This window comes from Dermacentor variabilis, chromosome 10 (genome assembly GCF_050947875.1).
Source record: "Dermacentor variabilis isolate Ectoservices chromosome 10, ASM5094787v1, whole genome shotgun sequence".
Taxonomy (NCBI): Eukaryota; Metazoa; Arthropoda; class Arachnida; order Ixodida; family Ixodidae; genus Dermacentor; species Dermacentor variabilis.
Window position 1 is genome coordinate 54,974,720 of NC_134577.1, and position 23,382 is coordinate 54,998,101.

Here is a 23,382-nt window from a genome sequence, read left to right on the forward strand (position 1 = left end):
TCTCCGACAGCACTATTGAGCAGCCTCGGACAAATGTTAAAGAGGTTTTCTTTTATACTTGCAGCTATTTCAGCTTGCCTTTGGTGGCTAGCACAGTTCGGGTTGCCTTGGATAGGTTAGTTGAACAGGGCGGTGTTACTTCAAATAGAAATCATATTTAGCAATTTGGCAATAGTTAAAAATCTAACAACTGCATTTTTGAATACGACAAAAGGGAATACGTTGCACTTTCAGAGCGCAAGCCCACAAGTGCTCGAGCCAGTTCCATTTAGGCATAAATCAAGAACCCGTTTTTTTACACAATAAATATGTGCTTTTAAAATTGTTGACCAATTAATTAGCCCTATTGTTTTGCATCAACCGGATATGGGTGTCGAAATTCGAGAAAGAGAGCAATACTCGTCGCATGAGCAGTGTCGATTGTCGCACTAATCTCTCATAAAAGCATCAATAATATCCGCTTCATTATTCACTATTCTACTTCCAGAAAACACCTCTTACTCACTTGTGTGTTTTGAAGTAGGGCTTCTATTTTTTGATTCCCATGTGGGTGACAACATCGCTGCTAGCTTCGCGTATTATGTGTGCTGTTCATGCGATTGCTGTTGTGCTACACCCAAACGTGTGAGAACATGTTAGGTCATCTAAAACTTACTGAAAGCAACATGGTTGTCAGTTGCCAAACATCATTACTGAGCATATCATTCAGTAATTACCTTTCGAACGAACTGGAAGTGAAGGAAAAAAGTGCCAGAGTTACCATGCATCGACTGTAGAGTGTCAATGACTGCGGATATATGTCAAAGAGCTGATACAACAACCCAGATTTTATAAAGATGTCTACAATACTACAGCACGTTGCTCTTGAGAAGGCAGTATAGCAGGAGCCACAGATCCAATTGGAAAGCAAACGAGACTAACATGGTATACGCTCTATCAGTGACGAATACGTCATGTTTAAATGCTAGCTGAACTGTTTCAAACTGAACAAATCGATCAAAAACTAAACGCGTAATAATTATGTTGTGACAAGCTGTCAAAGCGTGCGAATGCAGATTTATTTTTATTTATTGACGTTCTTTTATTAATTTTTCGCTGATCTCTACACTTCTTCACTTTGCAATGAAGTTCGTACACCCGAGTAATACGTGACTGCACTACTAGAACGTTTTCTAAGCTAACCTACAACAAGTGTAGCGCACTGGTGACCAGCAGATCAGAAAGCGCCGCCGGCTGCTTTATTATTGCGATAGCATTTATATGGACACTCCCAACGCATTTTTGCCGTCCCCATGATGTTCCGTATGAAGTGCAAAGGAGATAACAATGTCACCACACGTCGTATGCTGCATGTGTCAGTGAAAGAACGAGAGGGAATCCGACGATCGCGGCTCACTCTGGCGAGCGAGAAGATGGAAAGCAAAGGGCAAAGCGCTTACGACCTTCTATGTATATTAATGATCTACCAGACGGCAACAAATCCAATATCAGACTATTTGCTGATGACTGCGTCATATATAGTAATATTCACTCTAACTGTGATCATGACATTCTTCAGTCTGGCCTAAACGCAATAAACCTATGGTGTTAAACCTGCATTTCGATGGGGGCGAAATGCGAAAACGCCCGTGTACTTAGATTTAGGTGCACGTTAAAGAACCCCAGGTGATCTAAATTTCCGGAGTCCTCCACTACGGCGTGCCTCATAATCAGAAAGTTGTTTTGGCACGTAAAACCCCTAATTAAAAAAAATTAAACCTGCTTAATGCCTCTGAATCTTGCTGAAACTTAATTCATGTCTTTTACTATTCAGGCACCCCGAATGTGAACATCTTACATCTTAAACGACAACCTTTTTGAACAAGTTTCCAGCTACAAATATGGTGGCGTACACCTAACCGCTAACTTCACGTGCAGTAATCACATTAACCATATCCTCGCATCCGCAAACCGTTCGCTTGTTTTGCTTAAACATAACCTCAAACATGCTTTCGGGCCCTTACGCAAATTGGCATACACAACACTAATACGCCCTAAAATACAGCACGCGTCAGCCATATGGGATCCCCATCCGACATGCTTAATAACTGACTTCGAAGCCCTGCAGAACCGTGCTCTACGCTTCATTTTTTTTCAGATTATTCACGAGGAACCAGTGCAACAGCAATAAAAGGTCGCGCCGAGCTTGAAGCCTTGTCCCTTCGTCGTAATATATCTCGTTTAAGACTATTCCATAAGCTTTCTACTATCACGTATCTCTTCATAACGAACTCTCAGCTATATTTCCGCGTCGGGATCATTCTTGCTAAGTCAAATGCATCATGCGTCGTTCCCTCGCATTTGGTCACTCATTTATACCTCGCACCGCGATAGAGGGGAATAATCTGCCATGGCACACTGTCACGGAACCTAATGCCTCGAAATTTACAGACGCTCTACGCAGTACCATGTATACCTAATATGTACCGTTTCACTCTCGGATTTGTAAACTGTTCTTTTTTTCATGCGCCTGTAGCCAAAGTCTCCGTGACGTTGTCATAGTTTGCGCAAATTATTTAATGTTGCTGTACTGATAACTATTTTTATTTCTTGGTTTCTTCTGTGCTTATACGTTGATGCACTGTAATTAATTTTGTCCCAGTTTTGTATTTGTATTGCATCTATATTTACGCACTGTTCTTTGCCTCACCGATGTAACCTTTACCCTATGTAATACCTCCTTAGAGGGCATTTAGGATTATTGTGAAATAAATAAATAAATAAATAAATAAATAAATAAATAAATAATACGAGGGCCGTCTTCCTTCGTGCGAAAGGCAGGGGCCTGGATGGGGTGAGGAAGGGAGGGAGGAGGGGGTGGCGTTCAAAGGGAAGCTGCTTAGTTTTCGAAGCGGGATAAGGATGTGGTAGAACACGGACTTATAAAGCGAGGTGCGTGCTGCGGTGAAGCTAAGGAAACGATGGAACATGTTTTATTAGAATGTGAAGGTATCTACCCAGCTGTCCGTTTAGGCTCCTCTGGAGACCTTGCAGCCCTTGGGTTTAGGGATACGAGGGGGAAGGAAGTAAACATGGCCGCAATAGATATTAGTACGAGGCCAATAGAAGTTTGAGGGAAGAGACGTAGGCAGGCCACAAACAACGGGAGACGCACAATAAACAAAGTTCCCAGTAGTAGTTCACAAAGTTTGATGCTGCGAATTCCTTTTTTTTCTTCTGTGTGTGCGTATGTGCGTGTGCGCGCATGCGTGTGTTTGTGTGTTTGCAATACGATAAGTAGGACATTAGGCAAAATAAGAACAAGAGCTTGGTGACGAAAACAACCACGCCGTTTCAAAGGGAACGCTCATAACATCCATCCATTCATGCCGAGTCATTGCGGTGCCTCCTAAGTAAAGGATTGGTTCAAGTTTATGTGCGCCTTTATCTCGACATTGGAATCACTCTGCTCGTAAACACCGTGAACGAGCATTCTCATGTAAAAACACATTGTTCTCTACATACAGCGCAGAGCTTTGCAGCTTCTCGTATAGTCTCTTCTCCCCAAACATTCCGACTTTGCACTCTCATGCTGAGCAAGCAACGGACCGCGAAGCCAAGCTTCACTAAGCTCAAAGCGCACTTGGCAGCCACATACATCCTGCTTACGTTTGCGCAGGAAGAGGCAAACGGAAGCAATAAACTATGCGAGCTCAAAACACTCCGGAGCAGCGCACAATCATACACCTTCTTTTTATATGTTTCTCCGAATAGAGTGAGGATCTTTTCAGACCATAGGGCGCTATGCTTGCACAATGTCCGTATAACGGAGTCGATTACTCTGCACGTCGCATGCAGGCACATAAACGTGTGTTTCTTTCCGTGCTTCTTTTCGTTCTTTTTTTTTTTCTTGAGGCGGTTCTCACAAAAAAAAAGAAAGAAGCAGACGAGCACTCACTGCGAAGTGCGTGCTGAAGCTTCGTCGCGCTTTCAGTGGCAACACTCGGCAACTTGTGGGATCCGAGGCACTGTTGACAAAGAGAGAAGTGAAATGAGATTCTACGGGACGACTATATGAATAAAGCTAAAATGCAAAAAATGACACACAGGCTGGTTTAGAAGTGCGCTTTTGCATAAAATTGGTGTCTCCGTGCACAGTAAGCAAATCTGAACGCCCTGCATGGAACATTCACTAGAATACATGATAGGGAAGAATTGTCATCCCGCCGAGGGTAGCCCGGGGGATACTAAGAGTTCTTGGCGTTTCCCGAAAATCTTTCGCATTTGCACTTTTCTTCAAAACCTAGTATTTTGGTTATTGGGTACATTCCATTCTTACCACCATTGGATAACTTCTTTTTCCCTTACATTTCCTTAGATATCCTTTACTGCAGTAGTTTAAGCAAATATATTAACCTCACGTATGTGGCCTCGCTACGTGGCAACGTGCACCCCCCCCCCCCTCCTTCCGCGGTTGAAGGCGGTGGCATCCTGAACTTAGTGCCACGTTGCCTCGTATTCTGTAGTAGCTGTCAAACTGACCTTTGCGTATGTACCTACTACTAAGTGCAGCGTTCTCTTTCTTGCACGGCCTCTGTGGTAGGAGTGCCTAATCAATTGTCTGATTAGTCGCATTTACCGTCCCAGGACGACACTAGGGCTATTCGAGAAGACATGAAAGAGCACACCGGAGCAATTAAGCTAGCTGGTATTCTCTAAATATGGCCCTAAGTCAAAGTACTTTAACTTTCCTCTATTAAGCCGCTCTCTAAATGCAGCCGCCAAGACCAGGAATCGTAGACGCTGTGACATACGCAAGCCAGCAAACGACATAACTGGCTAAATTTCGCACAGCGAACTATACTGGAACACCAATTCCCGATGCCGACATGGCCCACCTTATAGGAATTTCAACACAATATGACGATGCATCGGAACGAGGTATCGTCGTACCATGGTCACACAACACCGGCCATTAAGGTCCCCTCACTTACTTTACTATGTATAGCCACCAAAAGTTCAAATTTTTTAATATTATTTCACGAAGCTTTAGTTTTTGTAATAACGCTACGGGGCCCCTCCCTCCTAACGTCCATTTTTTTCTTTATCGTTCGCCAGAAAATGCTCTGCGGAGAAATAGGGAAAAAATGGGAAATGACGACTAACTTTTTATTTTTTTTTGTCCAAGCAGGAAAATATAAGTTCACCTAGCACCGAGGTTCATAGAAAACCTTCTTGACGATCAGTGACCCTGCACAGGCGTGAGGAAGCGTATCTGTCAAGGGTACGGCAAGTGGAAGATTTAGATTTATTTATTTGCTTTTGTCTATACAGTTGAGTGTCTTAGAAGCTTCGATAATACTTAGGTTGCAGTTTTTCTTCCCTGCAGCAATTTATGTAAGCGTTTTTTTTCCCTGATAGAAAATAGCAGCAAAGATATTGCACATTGCCGAGAGTAACGCCTTCCTGTGTTAGCGCGTGACTTGAAAGCAGTCACCTCTAAATCTATAAGACCTCTGAAATCAATTCGGCTCATGACCTAGTGTCTGCGCGATTCGTTCTTCAGATAAATTCTGGACCAGAGCCTGATATAGCCATTCCAAATCACCGATATGGGCTATTTGGGAGTTCTCAGCCTTATCCGCCATCGTAACGTTTGCTTTCAGTGGGTATTAAGGGAATTCTTTTATGTGAAATTTTCGGGTTAACGTTGTGCTGTCACATCTATAATTGTTGCTTCTTTGGAGATCGCAGATATACTGCCAGTGGTATTTATTAACTTCGTTCGTGCTTATCAGGTAAATGTTCCTTCGTATTACTCTTGCATTCTAAATCGATATCATTCGGTTGTAAATTATTATTAGAGTTCTCCAAATAACCCGAAAGGCGTAGTTTTCATAACTAATAAATCGCGATAACCTTCAACGTGCAATTTATGTATAGTAAAGACGTTCCAATGGCTGCCTTGGAGTATGGGCAGCCAGAACTTAATATTCTACTTGCTCGAAAACGCATCCGTTTACAGCGTGTGACCCTCTTTCTTACAATATAGATATTAAGGATACTTCATTTGCTTTCACTCATGACTTTTACCATCTCGAAGTTACTTAGAGGTCGTCGGCCTCAGTAATCAATTTGCACTCCACTATGAATCAGTTGCGAGATTTAATACCACTTGATCCGTGGCCCCGTCATAAAACCATCGTCAATCACCATTGCCATCGTGACGTAGCTGCAAATTATTGTGCAACGCATTTTTTTAAATCCTCCCGACACAAGCGCTCCTGCAGATATGAACTTTGATGCAACTTTATTAATGTAGGGAAAAGACGGGGAATGCGGGAGATGTAAATTCAAGACGATGAACAAAATGTGAACAAGGTGAATGCGGGAGCCAACGTTTTGACTAGTGGACTTGTCTTCTTCAATTACTGTAGAAACTGAACAAAAATACCTTTTTTTCTTTATTGGAGTTTCTTCGGGGGAATGCGACAACTTCTTCAGAAGATTATATCGCGGGACCTCGCATTTATCAATGTCTCATTTATAATTTCACTGGGGAAGCCATTTAAACGAATGAAAGGAAAAAAGCATTGAAATGAATTGATTTGGAGCTTTGTATATAGAGTTTAGGTATATGAGTAATCAAGAACGGTTTTTTCGTGGCCTTTTTTATATACAGTGCAGCTAAACGCAGATTTTTCTTCACCAACCAACATCGCTATAGTTTCTTGCATTGAATATGCCACCCCGGTATTACTGTCTTCTCCACTTTACTATTACTTCCAGTGCTGTACATAGATTTCCTGAACGTTTTATCGCCTACATTCTTCCCACACTTTCGATTAGGTCACGCTAGCTGAGTTACGGGCGCGTCATTTCTTGCGAGTCGCGTCGGCAGCCTCTTTTTTTTTTCTTTTTTTCATTTGACGCAGCCTTCTCTGCGCGCTAATCTTGGGTCTAAATTTTGGGGTCTTCTGTCTCCACGGGAACATCGGCCGGCAATTCAAAGGCATTTCTAGGCAATGGAGAAAGGCGTGTGATGAAACAAAACAGCGAGCCGCGCCATCAATTTTCCCCGCATTTTCATTTCATGGAGTGAGCCCTAAAGCAGACACCCAGGCCTAGAAGCTTCTAGCTACTAGGACCACAGACGTTTGCAGCCATTGCCATCTTTCAACTACAAGGACGCAAGCCGATATTTTTTTTTAATGAAGCAAAGCAGCCCATATGCGAATACGCTGGGGAGAAAACGCTCAAGAGACGTCGAGAGCGTCAGTGCAAGCGGAGGCAATTAGCAAAACATATTCGGGTGGGCTTTTGGCGCAGGACGCATTCCATGCACGTTCGCGCGGCTGCAATGTGGCTTGGCCCTCAAACGTGAGTAACAGCAACCATTGTATACGTTGGACCTCGGATTATTTGTGAAGCAGCCACGCACAGAAAAAAAAGGTCGCCTTCAGATATCGCAATCTGCCCACGCCCATTATTTTGCCTGCTTTCTTACGCCTTCTTGACTCGACAAAACTCCTGAAGTTTAGGCATGCCTTCACTATTGCTATATAAGGAGTTAGGCTCAGGTAAAAATGAATATCTGCCATATCAATCACCTGTTTCAAACTAATAGATAATGTTGATGTTATTGGCATTCCATTTAATATGAAGTGGCGACAACTAGCGCCAAGCATGCTTGATGCGAAAGCGTATGCGCCCTCTGTGTGGCAAAAGTATAAAACTGCGTTGTACTGAACTTGTGCCAAGGTCGATTCAAATAGGTCGCGAAGCTTCGGGCGAAAAGCGGTTCAGTACAGATTGTCACCGACATCAGCATGGGGGGTTATGGGAGCAGCGATTGAAGCGCGACTATGTTTGGAGGGAACAAACATTGGGAAAGAAAAACGCGTTTTTTAAATTAAAACGAGACAGAGTTAGATTCGTTGAACGAAAATAAAATTCCTAGTCATTCTTATATATTCGTGACGAGTTAAGAAAATACAAGTTTAATTTTATTATTATTAATAAATGCATTTCTTTTTCGCGCCCATCGCTACAGGGGGCGTTGACGCCACTATCACTCGCAATGCAAGGCACGTATTGAAATGGGCAGAAAGGTGCACTCGTAAAGTTCAGCTGCTGAAATACGCCCCCCTCACAGTTTGTGCTTTCTTGCTTGTCGAAGTTTGTCTGCATTTGGTGACGCGGGTAGCTTCATCGCTTCTTAATCTGTTCAGTTAAAAGGAGTGGGTTACGACCGCCAGATAATTCTGTAGTTGTTTTCGTGAGACTGCGCTGGCCGACGGGCTTGGCATCCGACAATAGGGTCAGCACTCTGCACCTAAAGCTTTCTTCGGTCTCGAAAGAAAGTATGTTCTGTGCAGGGATGCGATTTCGACAACCGTACGGCTGGCCTCTTCCTGCATCGTTTTCCACGCTGAAAGCTCAAAACGCCCGTCAAGTCGAATGGCGGGGCATTTGAATATATAGCTCCAAAGGAAGGACAACAAAACAAATTTCGCGCCTTCAAAAACAAAATGACGTAACTTCTGCTTTTAACGGACATGGCGTCACATTATTTTCTCTTCCGCCGGAAGTGTTCCCACCACATACAGATGGCGCTAAGCCCCATGAACTGCCCAAGGACCGCCATGTTTTGAACGTATGGGTTCCTATGGAAGCTTCGCTACCAGGTATATTTACCTTGCTTGTGCTCTTTGGTTCCGCGTCGTGACCAACGGCTTATTCCATCATATACCTTGCGAAAGTAACTAAATCATGGCAAGCAATTTCGTAGCCGGTTTCGTTCGCTTTTTTTGCGGAAGGCGTGCGCACACTGTCGACCGTGTTCTGAGTTTTCTTTTTTTGTTTTGTTTCAAGCGTCACTCCCACCAGCCGGTAATGCTTACTTTTGAAGTCATATAATTGGGACTTAATCGCTAGTCATTGTTGTGCCAGCCATACCAAAGCTATGAACATTCAAGTAGCGCTGTACGGCTGGAAGGTCTCTAAACGTGCAGAAAACGTTTACATAGTCAAGGGTAAAACGGAAGCTGACCAAAAACATTAAAATAACAGGAACCAAGACATTGTAATAATGTAGATTAACCTGCTGCTTTGTTGTTGAAGATTTTTTTTTTGTTTCCTGATATTCGTTTTAGCGAACGGGTTGCAGATTCGTTAGAAAGCTGTGCTCCTCTAGAAAACCAGTAATACGCTCACGAATTATATGTGCCCCGAACACTACAATGTTCCAAGGGCCTAAAGTAACGCCAAGTCAGCGCTGTTTGAACAGGCCAGACGGCATGCCTCCACAATTCAGGAAAACACGATGCATCTTTATGCAAAGTGAAGTAAACGAAGTTCTCGAATTGCGATGGACCACAAGTGACATTCCAGTGATTATCCTCAAACTTAAAAAAAGGATCTCACGATATTGGACCAGCCCACCATGTCACACAAGGTGGCGGAAGCGTCGGTGAACCATCGGAGGAAGCGGTCCCGTTCTCGACTTTAATCAAGCTGCATGACTAAACAAGAGCTCCAATGGTTTCAGCAGCGCAGGTCCAGCCCGAAATGATTGAACGGGTGGCGGTCAATGTTCCAGGCACACCGCATCAAACGGGCAACGTAAGCCAATGCTAGAAGCATGGCCAGGCTATAGCCCGCCGCTGTCGCGGACCTCGCAATGTCTGAACGAACGGTGACTGTGCGCCGAGACATCCGTATCGGACTCTATTAAGACCATGAGGCGGCAGATTATCGACGACCTGAAGTTCCTACTCTCTGTTTTAAATACGCCAGTGACGCTGACCGGCCCCAAAACATTGCACGCTACAGCAGACTTCCCGTATACGACGGAGCAGACTCGAAGCCATGAATCAAGCACCTACACGTTGCACAGAAACAGTACACTGTGCCACTCTCATCATGAACCTAATCACACCACCATCCTTCTTCGCATCCTTATCTCTGTCACTCTCCTAAAGCACTTCCCTGTAGCGTGGATTAACAGGCCGCAGGAATTTCACACGGGCCGACCTCTCCACCTGACTGCTATTGAAGTTCCACTCTCTATGTATGCTCTTCACGCTTTCATGATGTTAATGTTGATGAAACTGAACGGTAGTTTTTAATTTCATATTTGGTCTGATATTGTATTTAGACGTTTTATTCTAGCTGTGCTGCAGTAATCCGGCAATGTTCCCTCGGTGACGGACCTTGTTAATATGTCATACAATCTAATTATCAGGTATTTCGCTCACCGCTCCGCATAACCTTTTTTAGAAAAAAATTCGTGATATCATCTGGTGCTGGTGACTTCGTGTCAAGCTTCATCAATAAATTTAGGATACTTTGCTCAGAAATAACGATTTCAGTGATGAAAGCTATCGGTCGACAATATGGACATTATTCCTTGTAAATATACTTCTGAAATGGCTATTAAAGGCAGAGCACACTATGTTTTCATCTCACACACGTTTACTATATAAGAAGAACATGTCATAAGTAGACGCCCTTGGAGCCACAACCTTCCAGCGTTTCTCCGGAAACCACTTAACAAGGTATGGTAGCAATGTGTCCTGATAATATTCGTTATCTCTTGTATCATTCTGTTTAGGTGTTACAGACAAACTATCAATATCGCTGTTCATGTCTTCCCCATAATTCGTTTTGGCGAGTTCCTTTACTCGTCACGGTGTAGTGAGTGTTTAGGTGGCCGTACTCTCAACAAAAAAAGCAAAAAAAAACTTCGCGAGGTTCACAGGCGTCATTAATTAACACAGCACTCGCGATTGCACAAGAGTGTGCTCACTTATTCAAAGCGGTGCTGCTGGAGCACTCTTCGGCAAAGAAAATACTAAGTACATCCTACCACACTGAAGGAGGCCCGCTCCGAGAACACTTAAGGTTTTCATTCAGTAGAACCAATTAGCTGAGCAGACCCCCGAAGGAAGAAGCAATGTAAAGCGTATGGTCATATCGATCATTGATTAATGTAGCAATGTAATTATGCCAGAGAATACATGCTTTCAATATAATTGTGCGAATAACTTTTCTTTTGGTGCTTGTTTCGTTTCATAAGTGTCAATTAGGGCTTTAAGCTCTATAAAGCTTTAAAAAAATACGAACCATGTGACGACGCCGAGGTATCACACGTACAAGTACCTGTTTTTATGGGAGTTCGTTATCGCTGTTTCTTGAATGCAATTTCATTTTCGGCTTAGCAAAGGCAGTCAAAGGTGAGCACGAATTAGGACATACAAATTATGGCTGCAGCGACAGCTAAGTGGCGCGAAAAGATGAAAGAACGTTCCGGCACCTTAATTTCGTACGTCGTAAGGACATCTAGCCGGTCTGAATTCTCGAGAACGCTCAGCAATGGTGTTGACACTGACAAACAAAACGCATTATGTAAGAGTTTCTTTTCGTTCTGAGTTATTCTGGCCTTTTGTCATTGGTTCTTACGTGCCGTGGACTACCGTTATTGCCAAGGTTGTCTACGCACCACGAGGGATGACAAGAAAATAAAAAAAATTATAAAGAAGTCGCAGTTTCGCCTGAAAGGCGAAGCCTTGATAGCGATAGTAAACTATTAGATAACTACACGAAGTGATGGTTAGCAGCGCGAACGCTTGGGGCTGCCTGTCGCTTCAAACGCGTGTCTGACACTTCAAATTAGCGACCTCCGAGTTCAAACACCAGCGGAGAGAAGACAACGCACGTGAAACGAGCATCCAGTTCAGCTCGCTGAGCCTACACTATATGATGGTATAGATGATTGCGTAATTATTGTATGTTGACGTAAAGGTCAAGCGAGGTACGTATAGATAAAATTATATTGATGAACGTGAAAATGAAAACTGAAAATGAGTTATGGGCCGCCCTAACACGCCCCTTGTTTATTTCTATTTTCAGTGCCCGTTGAATCTCTGAATATCCGTATCAGAAAGCGTCCTCCTTTGGGGTGGTTTCTGGTGTGCGAAATAACCAAATTATGACATTTTTCGAACGCGATCACGCGTTCGCCCGCACCTGCGACGTTCCTGGTAAACTTGTTTACGCCTTTCAGAACTGCAGCAGACGCGCCTTGTGTTGAAGCAAATAACGACTACGTTCATGAGCTTTGCGCGCAAACTTCAAATGTTTCAACTTGCTCAGACGAATACTGTCACAATCGATAGAGAATGCCAAGAAAATGGCGAGAAAATGGCGAGAAAATGCGAGAATACGATGAAGAAATATCAGGCGATGGAACGAAGTACTTGTGAGCTGACAAAGTAAGGCAAGCTGAGCGGCATTGTAAAGGGGTGCCCCTTCCCTCTCCTTTAATAAACAAGATTCATCGCAATTATTTTGATTGAACTCTAAATATGCATAGCTCGTACCCGTTGCACGAGGTATAATTGTAATGGCTGGTATGGGAAGTGTATTATGAGCGAAATCATCACAAGCAGACGAAGAAAGCTCATTTTACAACATAGAGAATGAAGGATTGCCGAAGATGTCACCGTCGCCAAGAATCCTGATTCAAGTTCGCTTCTTTTAAGCAGTGGAATTATGCATATCTTGGATTGGTAGCGCACAATTATGCACACGAGATGACAAATACGCTTCCTTCACGAGCTCGGTGTTCCGCATATTTTAAGCGCACACAATCTGAACGTGCACACGTATAGGTATGGTCAGAAAATTGTAGTTTATGCTACATTGGAACCAATTTGCTATATGAATTCTCTGAGTAGCTTTATATCAACATGTATGCTTACTGGTTTAGTTATTTTTCGCGTACCAGATGGCACCTCATCATGTCGTCTAGAATGTCATTTTCTGTTCGAGCAGCTGTCCATGTGCATTTATTATAGGGCAGAATAAGTTAGGTTACGTTGTCTCCTGCTCAGAAGTACTCTCATGAGTTTGGTAATTTGTATGGAAAGAGCAGAATTTCAATATATGGAATCGTCTGAGTGAGCCAGACGTTCTGAGGAGAATGCAAGGTTATATGGAAGCAGAAAAAGACAGCACTGTCTACATACCGTACTTCTAAAAAATAGAACTAATCCCTTCCTGCATGACTTGCTTGGTAAAAAAACGAAAACAAAAGAAAACATACCGAAGAAAAGGAGAATAATTCAGCCACAAGATATGCTTTCTGGTATTCTGGATAATGTTACACGTTATGCAGGTCATTTTTTTATGTCGCATCTGGTGTTCCCTGTTATAGCTTTAATAAATATTAAGCATGTTTATTGCGATGTCTTGCTTGCTTGCGATTCTTGCTTCTTGCTGATTTGTAAGATGAATTCACCGGAAATCGTTTCTCCAAAGCCTGGCGTTAAGAGAGAATCCTCTTGAGCTTGTCACGTTAATTAAAAAAAAGAAATCAACAAAAGCTCAGTCGCGTTCAGATGCAATACAAACCTGCATACCTAATACGTGACAGCTGGCCCGTAAAAAAAAATTATAAAGACGCTAGTACACAATTCCATGAAGAACTCAAACCAATTTGTTTGGGAGGCTGTGTAACGCATCCGGCTAAAAACCAATAAGCGAGACAGGAGCGAGCATTGCGGGGTATGAACACCGTTTCGCGTATTCAATATGCGAAACGTAAAAATTAGAAACCGCTGCGCGTGACGTTACCCGTGCAATATAAATTCCAGGAACACTATCTCCTGCTCTCGAGCAGCCTCCACACAGCGTAACTTGGCATTGTTCGCAATATGGCCGTCTCCGCCACCGGGGCCGTCTCCGGTACGAGGAAGAACAATAATAAGCCATCCGCGCTCCGAAACCCTGAAAACAATTAAAGTTAATGCTAGTGCAGTCAGTCGTTAAACGTGTAAAAGCAGAGTACGTAAACGACTCGTTAAATAAAAGTAAAGAAAAGTAAAAACTTATGAGATGCACACTGTCTATACTTTGCAATACACTGGCAGAAACTGTTCGTGCAGAGATCGCTATATTTGCCAGCAGACCTTCGGTGTCATAATTGCAAGCGAAAACTATTTTCAGGCTGTGAATTTCCGCAGTGCGAACACTGATGTGCGGAAAGAAAGGTAAAAAGGACGAACGAAGATGGATTGCAAGAGGACGAACAGAACCTACAGAGGACTACAGAAGATTATTTACAGAAATTCGCTTAGACATCTCCTGGATGTCTCGCGAACTACTGAAACTGGGGAGTACATAAATTCCATGTTTTCTACGACGGAGAAACTGACTATACTACTGCCTACCATGGTACCATGCCTACTAACAATACTAGTAAGCAAACGATGTTACCTGAATACGTAGCCTACGTACTTACATGCAGAAAACGGCACAATTACCTGCTTTATGAATGTAAATGCCAGGAGAGGCGTCGTGGGCAACACCGGCTACTCCTTTTGGGTTAGCCAAGCAAAGTGAAGAAATAAGAGTGGCCAGGCTCACAAAGACGAGTTTAAAGTGCGATGTTTCAATACATGACAGTTTAAAAACACCCGTGATGTCTTGGCGGCTCCACGTGTGTTGTCGACGTCATAGATCGAGATATCTACTCGGAACATGAAAGGACGCCACTTCCTCGCTTCTATGTTGGACTCGTCGGCTGCTCGCAAGGGGCACATGGCATGTAAACACAGGGTCTTTCTGCCAACACTTTCATTTTTTTTTAAGTTGCCTGTGACAGAGAGCACTGCTCTAGTTCATGAGCTGGTCTACTGGAGGATGCTGACATTACTTGCACAAAAATTTGAAATGCATCATAGAATAATCAACAAAGCATTACCAATTAACTTTAACTAATTACCTTACGGCACATATTTTGCGGTTCACAAATTCTAGCCGGTAAGACTGCAAGGCATAACCATTTGAAAAGAGTTGTGTGGATGACACCATCTACAGGAGATATGCGTCGTCAAAAGTGGGGTAAAAATGCACTGTAGTTCCACTTACGTTTTAACCGAACGTTGTTTTATGCGTTGAAGTACAAAAGTAACTGGAACAGATGCAATTCTCCGCAAAATTCGGGCACTAATATCGTGAAACTGGTGTCATTCTGAGAATTCGTTCCAAGTGGATCCGCCTTGCTAACTGCCCGGCTTGAATTTGTAAATTGGAATATGTGCCATAAGGTAATTATTTAAAACTTAATTAGTGAATTTTCGTTAATTAGTCGATTATGCTTTTCAATTTCTGTTCCTGACCGCCGCTTTGAATACATTAGTTCATGGAGTAGAATTGTGCAGTTTTTAAAACTGAAAATGTTCGCGGAGACATCCAATATACGTTCCTGCGACAGATCTGGCGTCACTTTCGTACACACTACTGCACCCGACCGATTTCCAATTTGTGACGGAATTTCGCAGTTGCATCGGACGCTGTACAACTCGGGCAGATTGCGTGAGATGAGCAAAGGAACCGACGCCAGCGCTGCGCCAGTTATTCGCCGGTCCACCACCAAAGCCGCGCGGTTGGCATCTATCGCCGTTCCCAGAGGCATAAAAATCGAAGTGATTTGCTTCTGCCACGAAATAGCATCCAACAAAGTTATGTTGAAAGTGGTGCCTGTTCTGCAAAGCAGCGCCCAGTACTAAAACGCTGGCGTTATCGAGAGCCGCAATACGAGGGCAATATCGCCACGCAAACGGACAGCGCTTGCCGACCGTCCCAGCGAGGCGGCGCGCCCGGTTTACACGCTTGCTATTCGCCCCGACGGCATCGAGAAAGCAAGGCAAACAAATAAAGCACGACCGAATTACACAAAAATAATTCTGTTGGCAAAAGTAAGCGTTCTACTGACGCAGGTGTATTGCGAGCGGCGCCAGAAGCGGCGGCCAGCGAGACAGGCCCACCGCCTCGATCGGCGGCTGTCATCGGATCCGCACGTCAGTGGACGGCACGCGGTTGTTTTCTTTCTGTAACTGGCGGTGACTTGCTCCTAGGGACAACGTTCGCGCAAAAGGAAGGAAGCGTCGCGGGAGCACGTTCGTTTCGTACGTCTTCACGATGACCCGAAATTGTCCGAGCGTAGTACATACGTGCACGCCGGGACGGCGAAGCCCGCGCGGGCCGCTCGCCCGCCCGTCTCGTGCGGCTATCGAGCGGGCGCGCGTCGTGCGAAGAGTGGCACGCGAAATCGCACCGCGTGTGGCAGCTGTACGAGCACGCCGACATGACGAAGCGTGGGTGCTGGGTGCAGCGGTCTCCACTGTAGCAAACGGGCAGTACATACGCGGGACACGGGGAAGCGTGGGCCAACTTCGCTTGCACCAGCGGTAGGAGTAACTGGACACCTTCACGGAAACTCTTTGCGGCATTTTACGCAAAGAAACACCAACGAACATTTCTCTTCCGATATTTTTTTACAAAGTGAGCGGAAAATTTTCTTCTCAGTCTTGATATGGCCAAGGAAGTATATCTCAAACGGTACGCAACCCATAATCATGGTAATCTATAGTCTTAGCATAGTCTATTATATCCAGTCTGGTAAGAGAACAAGAATTCATGATTGAGAGTGTAGTTCTGAAAGACATATGTGCAAGAGTACGTTTATCTACAAGCGAATAAGTCCCAGGGGACAGAGATAAACAGAAATAGATCTGCAGAACAATCAAAATGTCCTGGTACGCATGCGGCAGGCATTACCAAGTTATGACAAGCTGTATACGGCTATTATTCCAAAGCAAAGTGTACGATCGTTCCATTCTACCGTTACTGCATGCAGATGTAGGAGAAACTTGCGAGCTTAACAGAGAAGCTTGAGAAGAAGTTTCGGACCACGCAAGAAAGGACTGAATGACAGATTAGACGGTTAACCTTAACCAAGGCTTGGGTACGGGCTAGTTGGCATTCCATGGTATCAATCGTCACTTACAGCGCATACATAGACGAAGGACAAAAAGGACGACGAAGACAAGCGCTAGGTCATACGTAACCCTGAAGAACCGGTGGTCTGTTAGAGTTAGAGAATCGGCGCCAAGTGAAGCGTGTGTTGTGCACGGCGTAGAACTAGGTCGTGTGAGGAAATTAAAAAGTTGCAGGCATGGAATGCCAGTTGGGGCAACACAGGGGTAACGTGAGGCCTTCGTCGAGCAGTGGATATAGACCGCTGCTGATGCTTATACGACGATGGTGGTAATAACGTTAACTTCATCTTTCACTTAAAGGCTTGCGTGAAAACATCAACTTTTTCTACACCTGTACCGGTGTACCAGCACGAAATGTGTGTTGACTCGTAGGAAAAAGGAAGAAACGTAAGGAATAAGCAGCGAGCAAAAGGCGATTGCATATTAAGCTACGCATCCACCAGTAATGTAGAGCATGATCACAGCTGGCGCATGTGCTTCCATGGTTGCAGATTTCACCACAAGCTTACACCATTGTCAACTTATATTCACAAAGTAAAAAGCCATACGCATAGCTGAATGGGTGTTCAGATATATTCTAGTACGAGTATTGTGTATGTTGCGTGAGCGAAGGCTATGCAAACACATTTTCCTCTTTCAGACAGTATACGCGACAGCGCTACTTGTTAGTACTGCGGCAAGGATTCTGAAAATTGTTTGCCTAGCGCAATTCACACAGAAAAGTTTTGAAACTCCTATATTCCGTACGTAGAACCAATAAAAAATTGCGAATTGAAACGATTTTTTATGCGCGTTTTCAAATTTTCATAGGCCCAGGTAATTCCCAGCTTAAACGACAACAAATCTCGCAAAGCGCATTAGTAATGCGCCATTGTATATACCCAGTGAATGGATTTTCAAAATTTCAAAGCAAGCTCATAGAATAAGTGATTTATGAACGAATGAATCTTCATTAAACAGTAAAATGAGTCGTAGATGCTTTTACTAGCGCTCTTCTGAGTGCTAATTAAATGCCGTAATTTCCTTTTTGTCTTCATATTAAAAAACCTTGCAAAACTTTGCACGACTGCAAAAAAAAAAATCGAGAATGCTTTCTCGGCCTAAGTGCTTTCCACGTTTTAATACTAAAATACTGTTAACGCGCTATTCGTTTGCGACACTGCACAAAGGAACAGTATAGCGCAAACTGAACAAAAAAGATGAATGAATCCTGCAAAAAGATATATCAGAGTAAGGCGCGTGCTGCTGAGATCTGAAATTGGTGAAAAATAACTGTACTCTGCGAGGACGAATACCAAGCCGCAAGTGTCGTTTATGCGTCAGTGTAAGCGAGCAATGCTAAGAAAACAGAGAAAATAAACGATGCGAATATTCTATGTCTACGTACTGAAATAGGTGTGTGTGTGCATGTTACTTTCTCCCTGCGTTTCGAGTAGTTTACCCGCTAGAAGAGACGCAGCAAATGAAGTTTAGCTCAATAACAAATCCGGAAGTGCTTTTCAAAGTGCATTTTTTCAGGACCATAAATCTTGCTTGAACAGTGTGCACAGTGTATTCTGCGTTAACCCCCCATGATTTCCTCAACAATCATGCGCGAAGTATGGTGGATTTCGACAACGCGCAAGGAAGGTTTGTTAACACATTCAGAACCTAATTCAACAGGACAGTAAACTTGGTCAGACAGCAGAGAGATTGAAGTCCACGTTTCTGGGCTCCAGAAAGAAGAGCGAGAAAATTTTACCATTACAGTTCTATTCTGACATATATGTATACAAGAGCATATTTTTACGCCTAGATTTCTATTGCTTTCATCATACAAAGTTGACAACCGCTTTAGTTTGATAATATCGTACACACACTCTCAGTATGGCACCGTCTTGGTTTTATCAGATACACCACAGTCTTTAAAACATATTTTCGTGTTTTCCAAGCGTCTTGGAGTACCAGAATACTTATGCAGAACTATAACATTAATCAACTCTGACGCCTCTTACGTCGAAATCAGCTACGCGAGTGCGTAGAAGAGAGAGCGAATTATAAGGTCGAGACAAGTAAAACGCTCTTCGTATGATTTGGCGACTTTCATTATAAACAGCGTTACAGTAGAGCCAGTCTAACTAGCTTTATTTTGATGAATTCAGTAGAGACTTTCCAGACATCACGGCGTCGGAACTCCCACCTCGTTCACCTAAAGAAACAATGGCCGAATAACATGTGTGCGAGCCGTAGATGACTAAGCACACTTGACGAGTGCCTGGCCCTTGCAACGGTTGAGCTCGCTCCTGAGATCAGGAAGTAAACTACGAGAGACGATCCATACTCACGACCGTGAAGACGCGTGACACCAAGTGTGGTAAGGTATTCAGCAGGCATAAGGCAACTTGTTATAGAAGCACTAGAGCTGTTCATAAAATGACGGCGAGGGGCTCCTCTACTTCATACGTCTGAGACATAAATTGGCGACGACTTCCATCCACCGAGCAAGTAAAAAGGGTACAGGTGTAAAATTTCATCTTAACAGCGCTGTAATGCCGTGCTATGTATATATAGTGCGACTGTCTTTTTAGATGACAGCTGGGGCTGGTAAAGCTGCTTTATAGCAGCTTTCACTCAGTCTTCCTCAGCGATCCTTGTGCATCTTCTGTAGGTGCTGTGGGAATTCAACTCAAACCCGCTCCTCTTGCGCACAGAAGCCAAACTCCTGAACCCCGCCCCCCCCCCCCCCCGAAGTGCCCCTCACCACGAAAAATACCGGCAAGAGTTCCTGCTGCAAAATGAAAATAAAGACACACGGGGCAAAACGAGAAGACTCGTATGCTCCAGGTGCAACTGTGTTTGCGAGTAGAATTCCAACGCTTTCGCGAAGCCAGTATTAACTTATTATTATTTATACACAAACTCCTGTTTACAAATATACAAGTGGCGAGAGCACTGAGCGGACCACCCCATTGTTTTGCTCCGGATGTTATGTTTCGCGAGCTGCTGAATGACGCTCTGCTTTCCACAAAATCAAGAAAGGAGGGGATTGAAAGCCCCCTGTAATAACGAAATTGGTCTAAATTGTTGCCTTTCGTATAAGAAGAAAGGAAGCTTAGCGGATTGGACGGCACCGTCCGGTCTGTCGGTTGTTGACGTTAGAACATTACTATCGGTGATGACGCCGCGAAGGCTCGTGTTGTTTATCCCTAGTGTTGTGGCCACCTAGGAATTAAATTTCCGCCGGTCACGATTTTCGGAAAGAAGCAACGGCTTTGGAAACGCGGAGGAAGTCACTTAGGATTAAGATGTCTCTTCCGACACACGCGTCACGAAATCAACAGCGCGCAATGTACAAATCACTTCCGTAAAGATCTTCAAACTTCTTCAGTCCGGCGACATCGTTCGCTTTCTCCGTCTCCACCACAATGCACGGGCATTCAGCTTTTAGCCAAATAGCTGGCGTTGACCTACTCGGTACAACCGACCTTCAGGATAATCAACAACCATGCGAATACAGTTTAAAGCATTGTACAACTCTTGTGGCAAGCATGCAGAAGCACATTTGCGAACAGCATGGTGTATTACTACGAGCACAACTTTGGTAGAGTTCCTTTTTTTATAATATAGGCTGCGCACCTCATGGTTTCGAAGCAAGTGCGTTCTTTTTTGTCTCTTGCCCCCATACATTCATAAGAATGAAAGGCTACATGAGGATCCTATTTTTGTGGGGGACAAGCGAGCGCAGACCGAGCCGTTAAAATGACATTTTGCAGCATTATTAGAAACCAAACAAGCACTAAAGCTCACGTTAGGTGTCATGACGTACACGTTTCATCGTCAATGCTACTACGGACATATATGCTGCGCCATCAGGTAGCAAAATTGTAATCATGCTCTATGGGCGCCAATTGAATGCTAGGTGCACTCAAGGCAAACATAACAAAGAGAGTTGGTACGAATACTTGTCTTTGCGAGGAACACAATTACCAATCGTAAAGTCGCCTCACGCGTACGAGAAAAATTTGCACTTTTTCGCAGGGTTCATAGGCCTGCCAACTTCGCAGTTGAAGACTCGCGCGAATGCGCGGCTGTTTTTGACGACCTGGTTGCAGCTGAACTCGACCAACATCGACGCGCGCACGCTGCACAGGAGGTGGCACATCACCATGAAAAACGTCACGTCGCTGGTGTAATTGCTGAGATCTCCGGCCTCCGCTGACGCCTGGGCGTCTGCCGACGCGAAGGCGTCCCAGACGAGGTCGACCGCAGCTGCCAGGTATGCGTGCTGTTTGCGTCGTGACGGCGCCGCGGGCGAAGCCCGGGGTACAGCGAAGCAAGCGAGCCTTTCTTCGATCTTCGTGCGCGCGACCGAGTTGTAGGGCAGGCGGCTCACGAAGAGTCGTACAGCGGCCGCCCCCAGCGCCGTCCCGATGGCTCCGTACTTGGCCGCCACCGTAGAGTCGCGGTCGTACAGGGGCAGCATGGGGAAGAGCGGAGGGATGCGAACAGCCGACCTCTGGGAGTCGAAGAACGCGTAGCCGTTGGACTCGCGGAGCTGCCTCATGTAGCTGGAGGACACGTCCTGCCACTCTTCATCCGAGATGTGCGCGTTCGCCTTCGCAACGGCCATCCAGTTCTGCAGCAACGAAACGTTCATGGCGACCGTGTCGAACACGCCGCTGAGTACTTGCTCGCTGAAACGTTTGCCGTGGAAGAGAACGTCCTCGAAGTCCCGCTTGTCGAGGGAAATGTGATCGGCGATATAGGACCACCGACCGCGTTTTACTTCCTTGATGAAGAGGGCAGCGATGGTGCGCGCTATCTCATCGACGTCGTCCAGCGCTTTGGCGCCCACGTGGGTCCTCCAGAACTCTGCGTACACAGTCCAGCCCAGCAGCGACTCGGTCAACTCGATGCAGTCTGCGTGGCTGGGTCGCTCGACGACAGTGTCCAGGGCGGAGCGTACGCTTTGATACCAAAGCTGCGAGAATGGTTTGCTGACGAATCGCCACATGGCCTGCACCACGCACCAGCCCAGGTAGAACTCCAAGCGCTGTTCACCAATGTGCTTCGCTAAGCCCTGAAGACTTGTCATGTAGTCCGCAGAGCGCACTTGCACCCTCGTCGATGACGGCAGTCCCAGACCATATTTCAGAAAAGCTTGGAGGTGCGCGAACCTGTCAGGCCCTAGGTAGTGACTGAGGCGCTCTATAGAGTCTAGTTCGAAAACTTCGGCATCACTACGGTCAGCGGACGTCAATGCCGGAATGAGCAAACTTTCTAACTCGCTGAAATCCTGGAAACTCATCGTAGGTGTAGCGTTGCTGTCGTAGAGTGCTGCAGCCTGTTCGTAATAGGTGCGGTATGTGCCTTCTTGTAACAGCAGTGGCCGCATCTTGAACCAGTTTGGCAGTGCGTCGCCAGGTTCGATTAGGAGCGACACTTCACCCGCCTTGGTTCGACTCTTGCGGATGGTAAGCAGCGGCGAGATCCGAAACGCCTCGAACACCCTCGCGGCTGTTACGGTGAGCTCTTCGCTCTTGCTGTTGACGCGCGGCCACGTGACACCCAGCTTAGTGAGCCTGCTCCTGAAGGCGCCCACTTCGTCCCTGCTGTCCTCGACAATGGCTAAACAGCTCTGTAGGAGCATGGTGGCCTGTTGCGTGGGGTTCCTTATTGGGTTGTTCATCCTGGCTCGCACCAGAACGTCGATTACCTAGTATTAAACAAAGCAGCATGTTTACATTACCAGAGCTTATACAATTGTCGATTGAAGGCGATACTGTCGCCAATTACATCGCAGTATGGGCAAAGTATCCACAATATCGCAGAAAATATTCCTCAATTTCTCCTGGCACTCTCGAAGCTACAGCCCCCAGTGCTTACTTTAGAGCTTCGCAAAAAAGGACTACAGCATATATTACGAGAGAAAGTTTACTGTGACATCATTTAGAAGCTTAACTGAGCTTGCTGTAACACTCCTCTTCACCAATGCTTTCTCTTTTCGTGCCATCATTTTGTGAATTCTTCTATCTTGGCTTCATCTTCCATCATCTTCTATGTCAAAGAAAAAAATGGCTAGATTCGCCCATTCGGCTGTCTCATTTAATTTCTCTGCAATAACAGCAGGTTTTCCCATGGAATAAAAAAAAAGTCGCAGTTTCGCCCGAAAGGCGCAGCATCAATTGCGATAGCAAATTGGTAGACATCTACACGTATTAAGTATATTAGTTTTATCGGCAGTATAAACTTGGAAACATTCACTTACTAACTGAACAAGCACGTTGTCAACGCGCACAAGCAGACCTGAACAAATCACACTCGATGAGCGCGGACATGTAAAGGCGCTGGTGTGAGCAAGCGCGGCACCAGCAGCGAGCGCAGTGCCCTTAGTGCCGACTATCGCTTCACCGCAAGAGCGGCCACAACACAACGGGCACGAAGGTATGAGCCATCTGCAGATACGTTTCAAGATACGGCGCACGCGACCTCGCGTAGCCGTGCAATGTACGCACTTGATGGCGGACTCAAAGCCGCTCCCCTTCCCTCACGCGCTGTCTCCCCACATTCCTCCATA

The 23,382-nt window shown here is 45.0% G+C and overlaps 1 protein-coding gene across 1 annotated transcript in view; it reads right to left on the reverse strand.

Moving 5' to 3' along the window:
* Positions 1-1,329: 1,329 nt before the first annotated feature.
* Positions 1,330-23,382, reverse strand: part of LOC142559251 (uncharacterized) — a 199,332-nt gene continuing 177,279 nt past the window's right edge. Inside the window, exons 7-8 of the mRNA XM_075670878.1 lie at positions 3,938-4,007; positions 1,330-1,346 (exon numbers count right to left, since the gene is read on the reverse strand). Coding sequence (XP_075526993.1) covers positions 1,330-1,346; positions 3,938-4,007 — 87 coding nt within the window. The remainder of the gene's footprint in view (positions 1,347-3,937; positions 4,008-23,382) is intronic.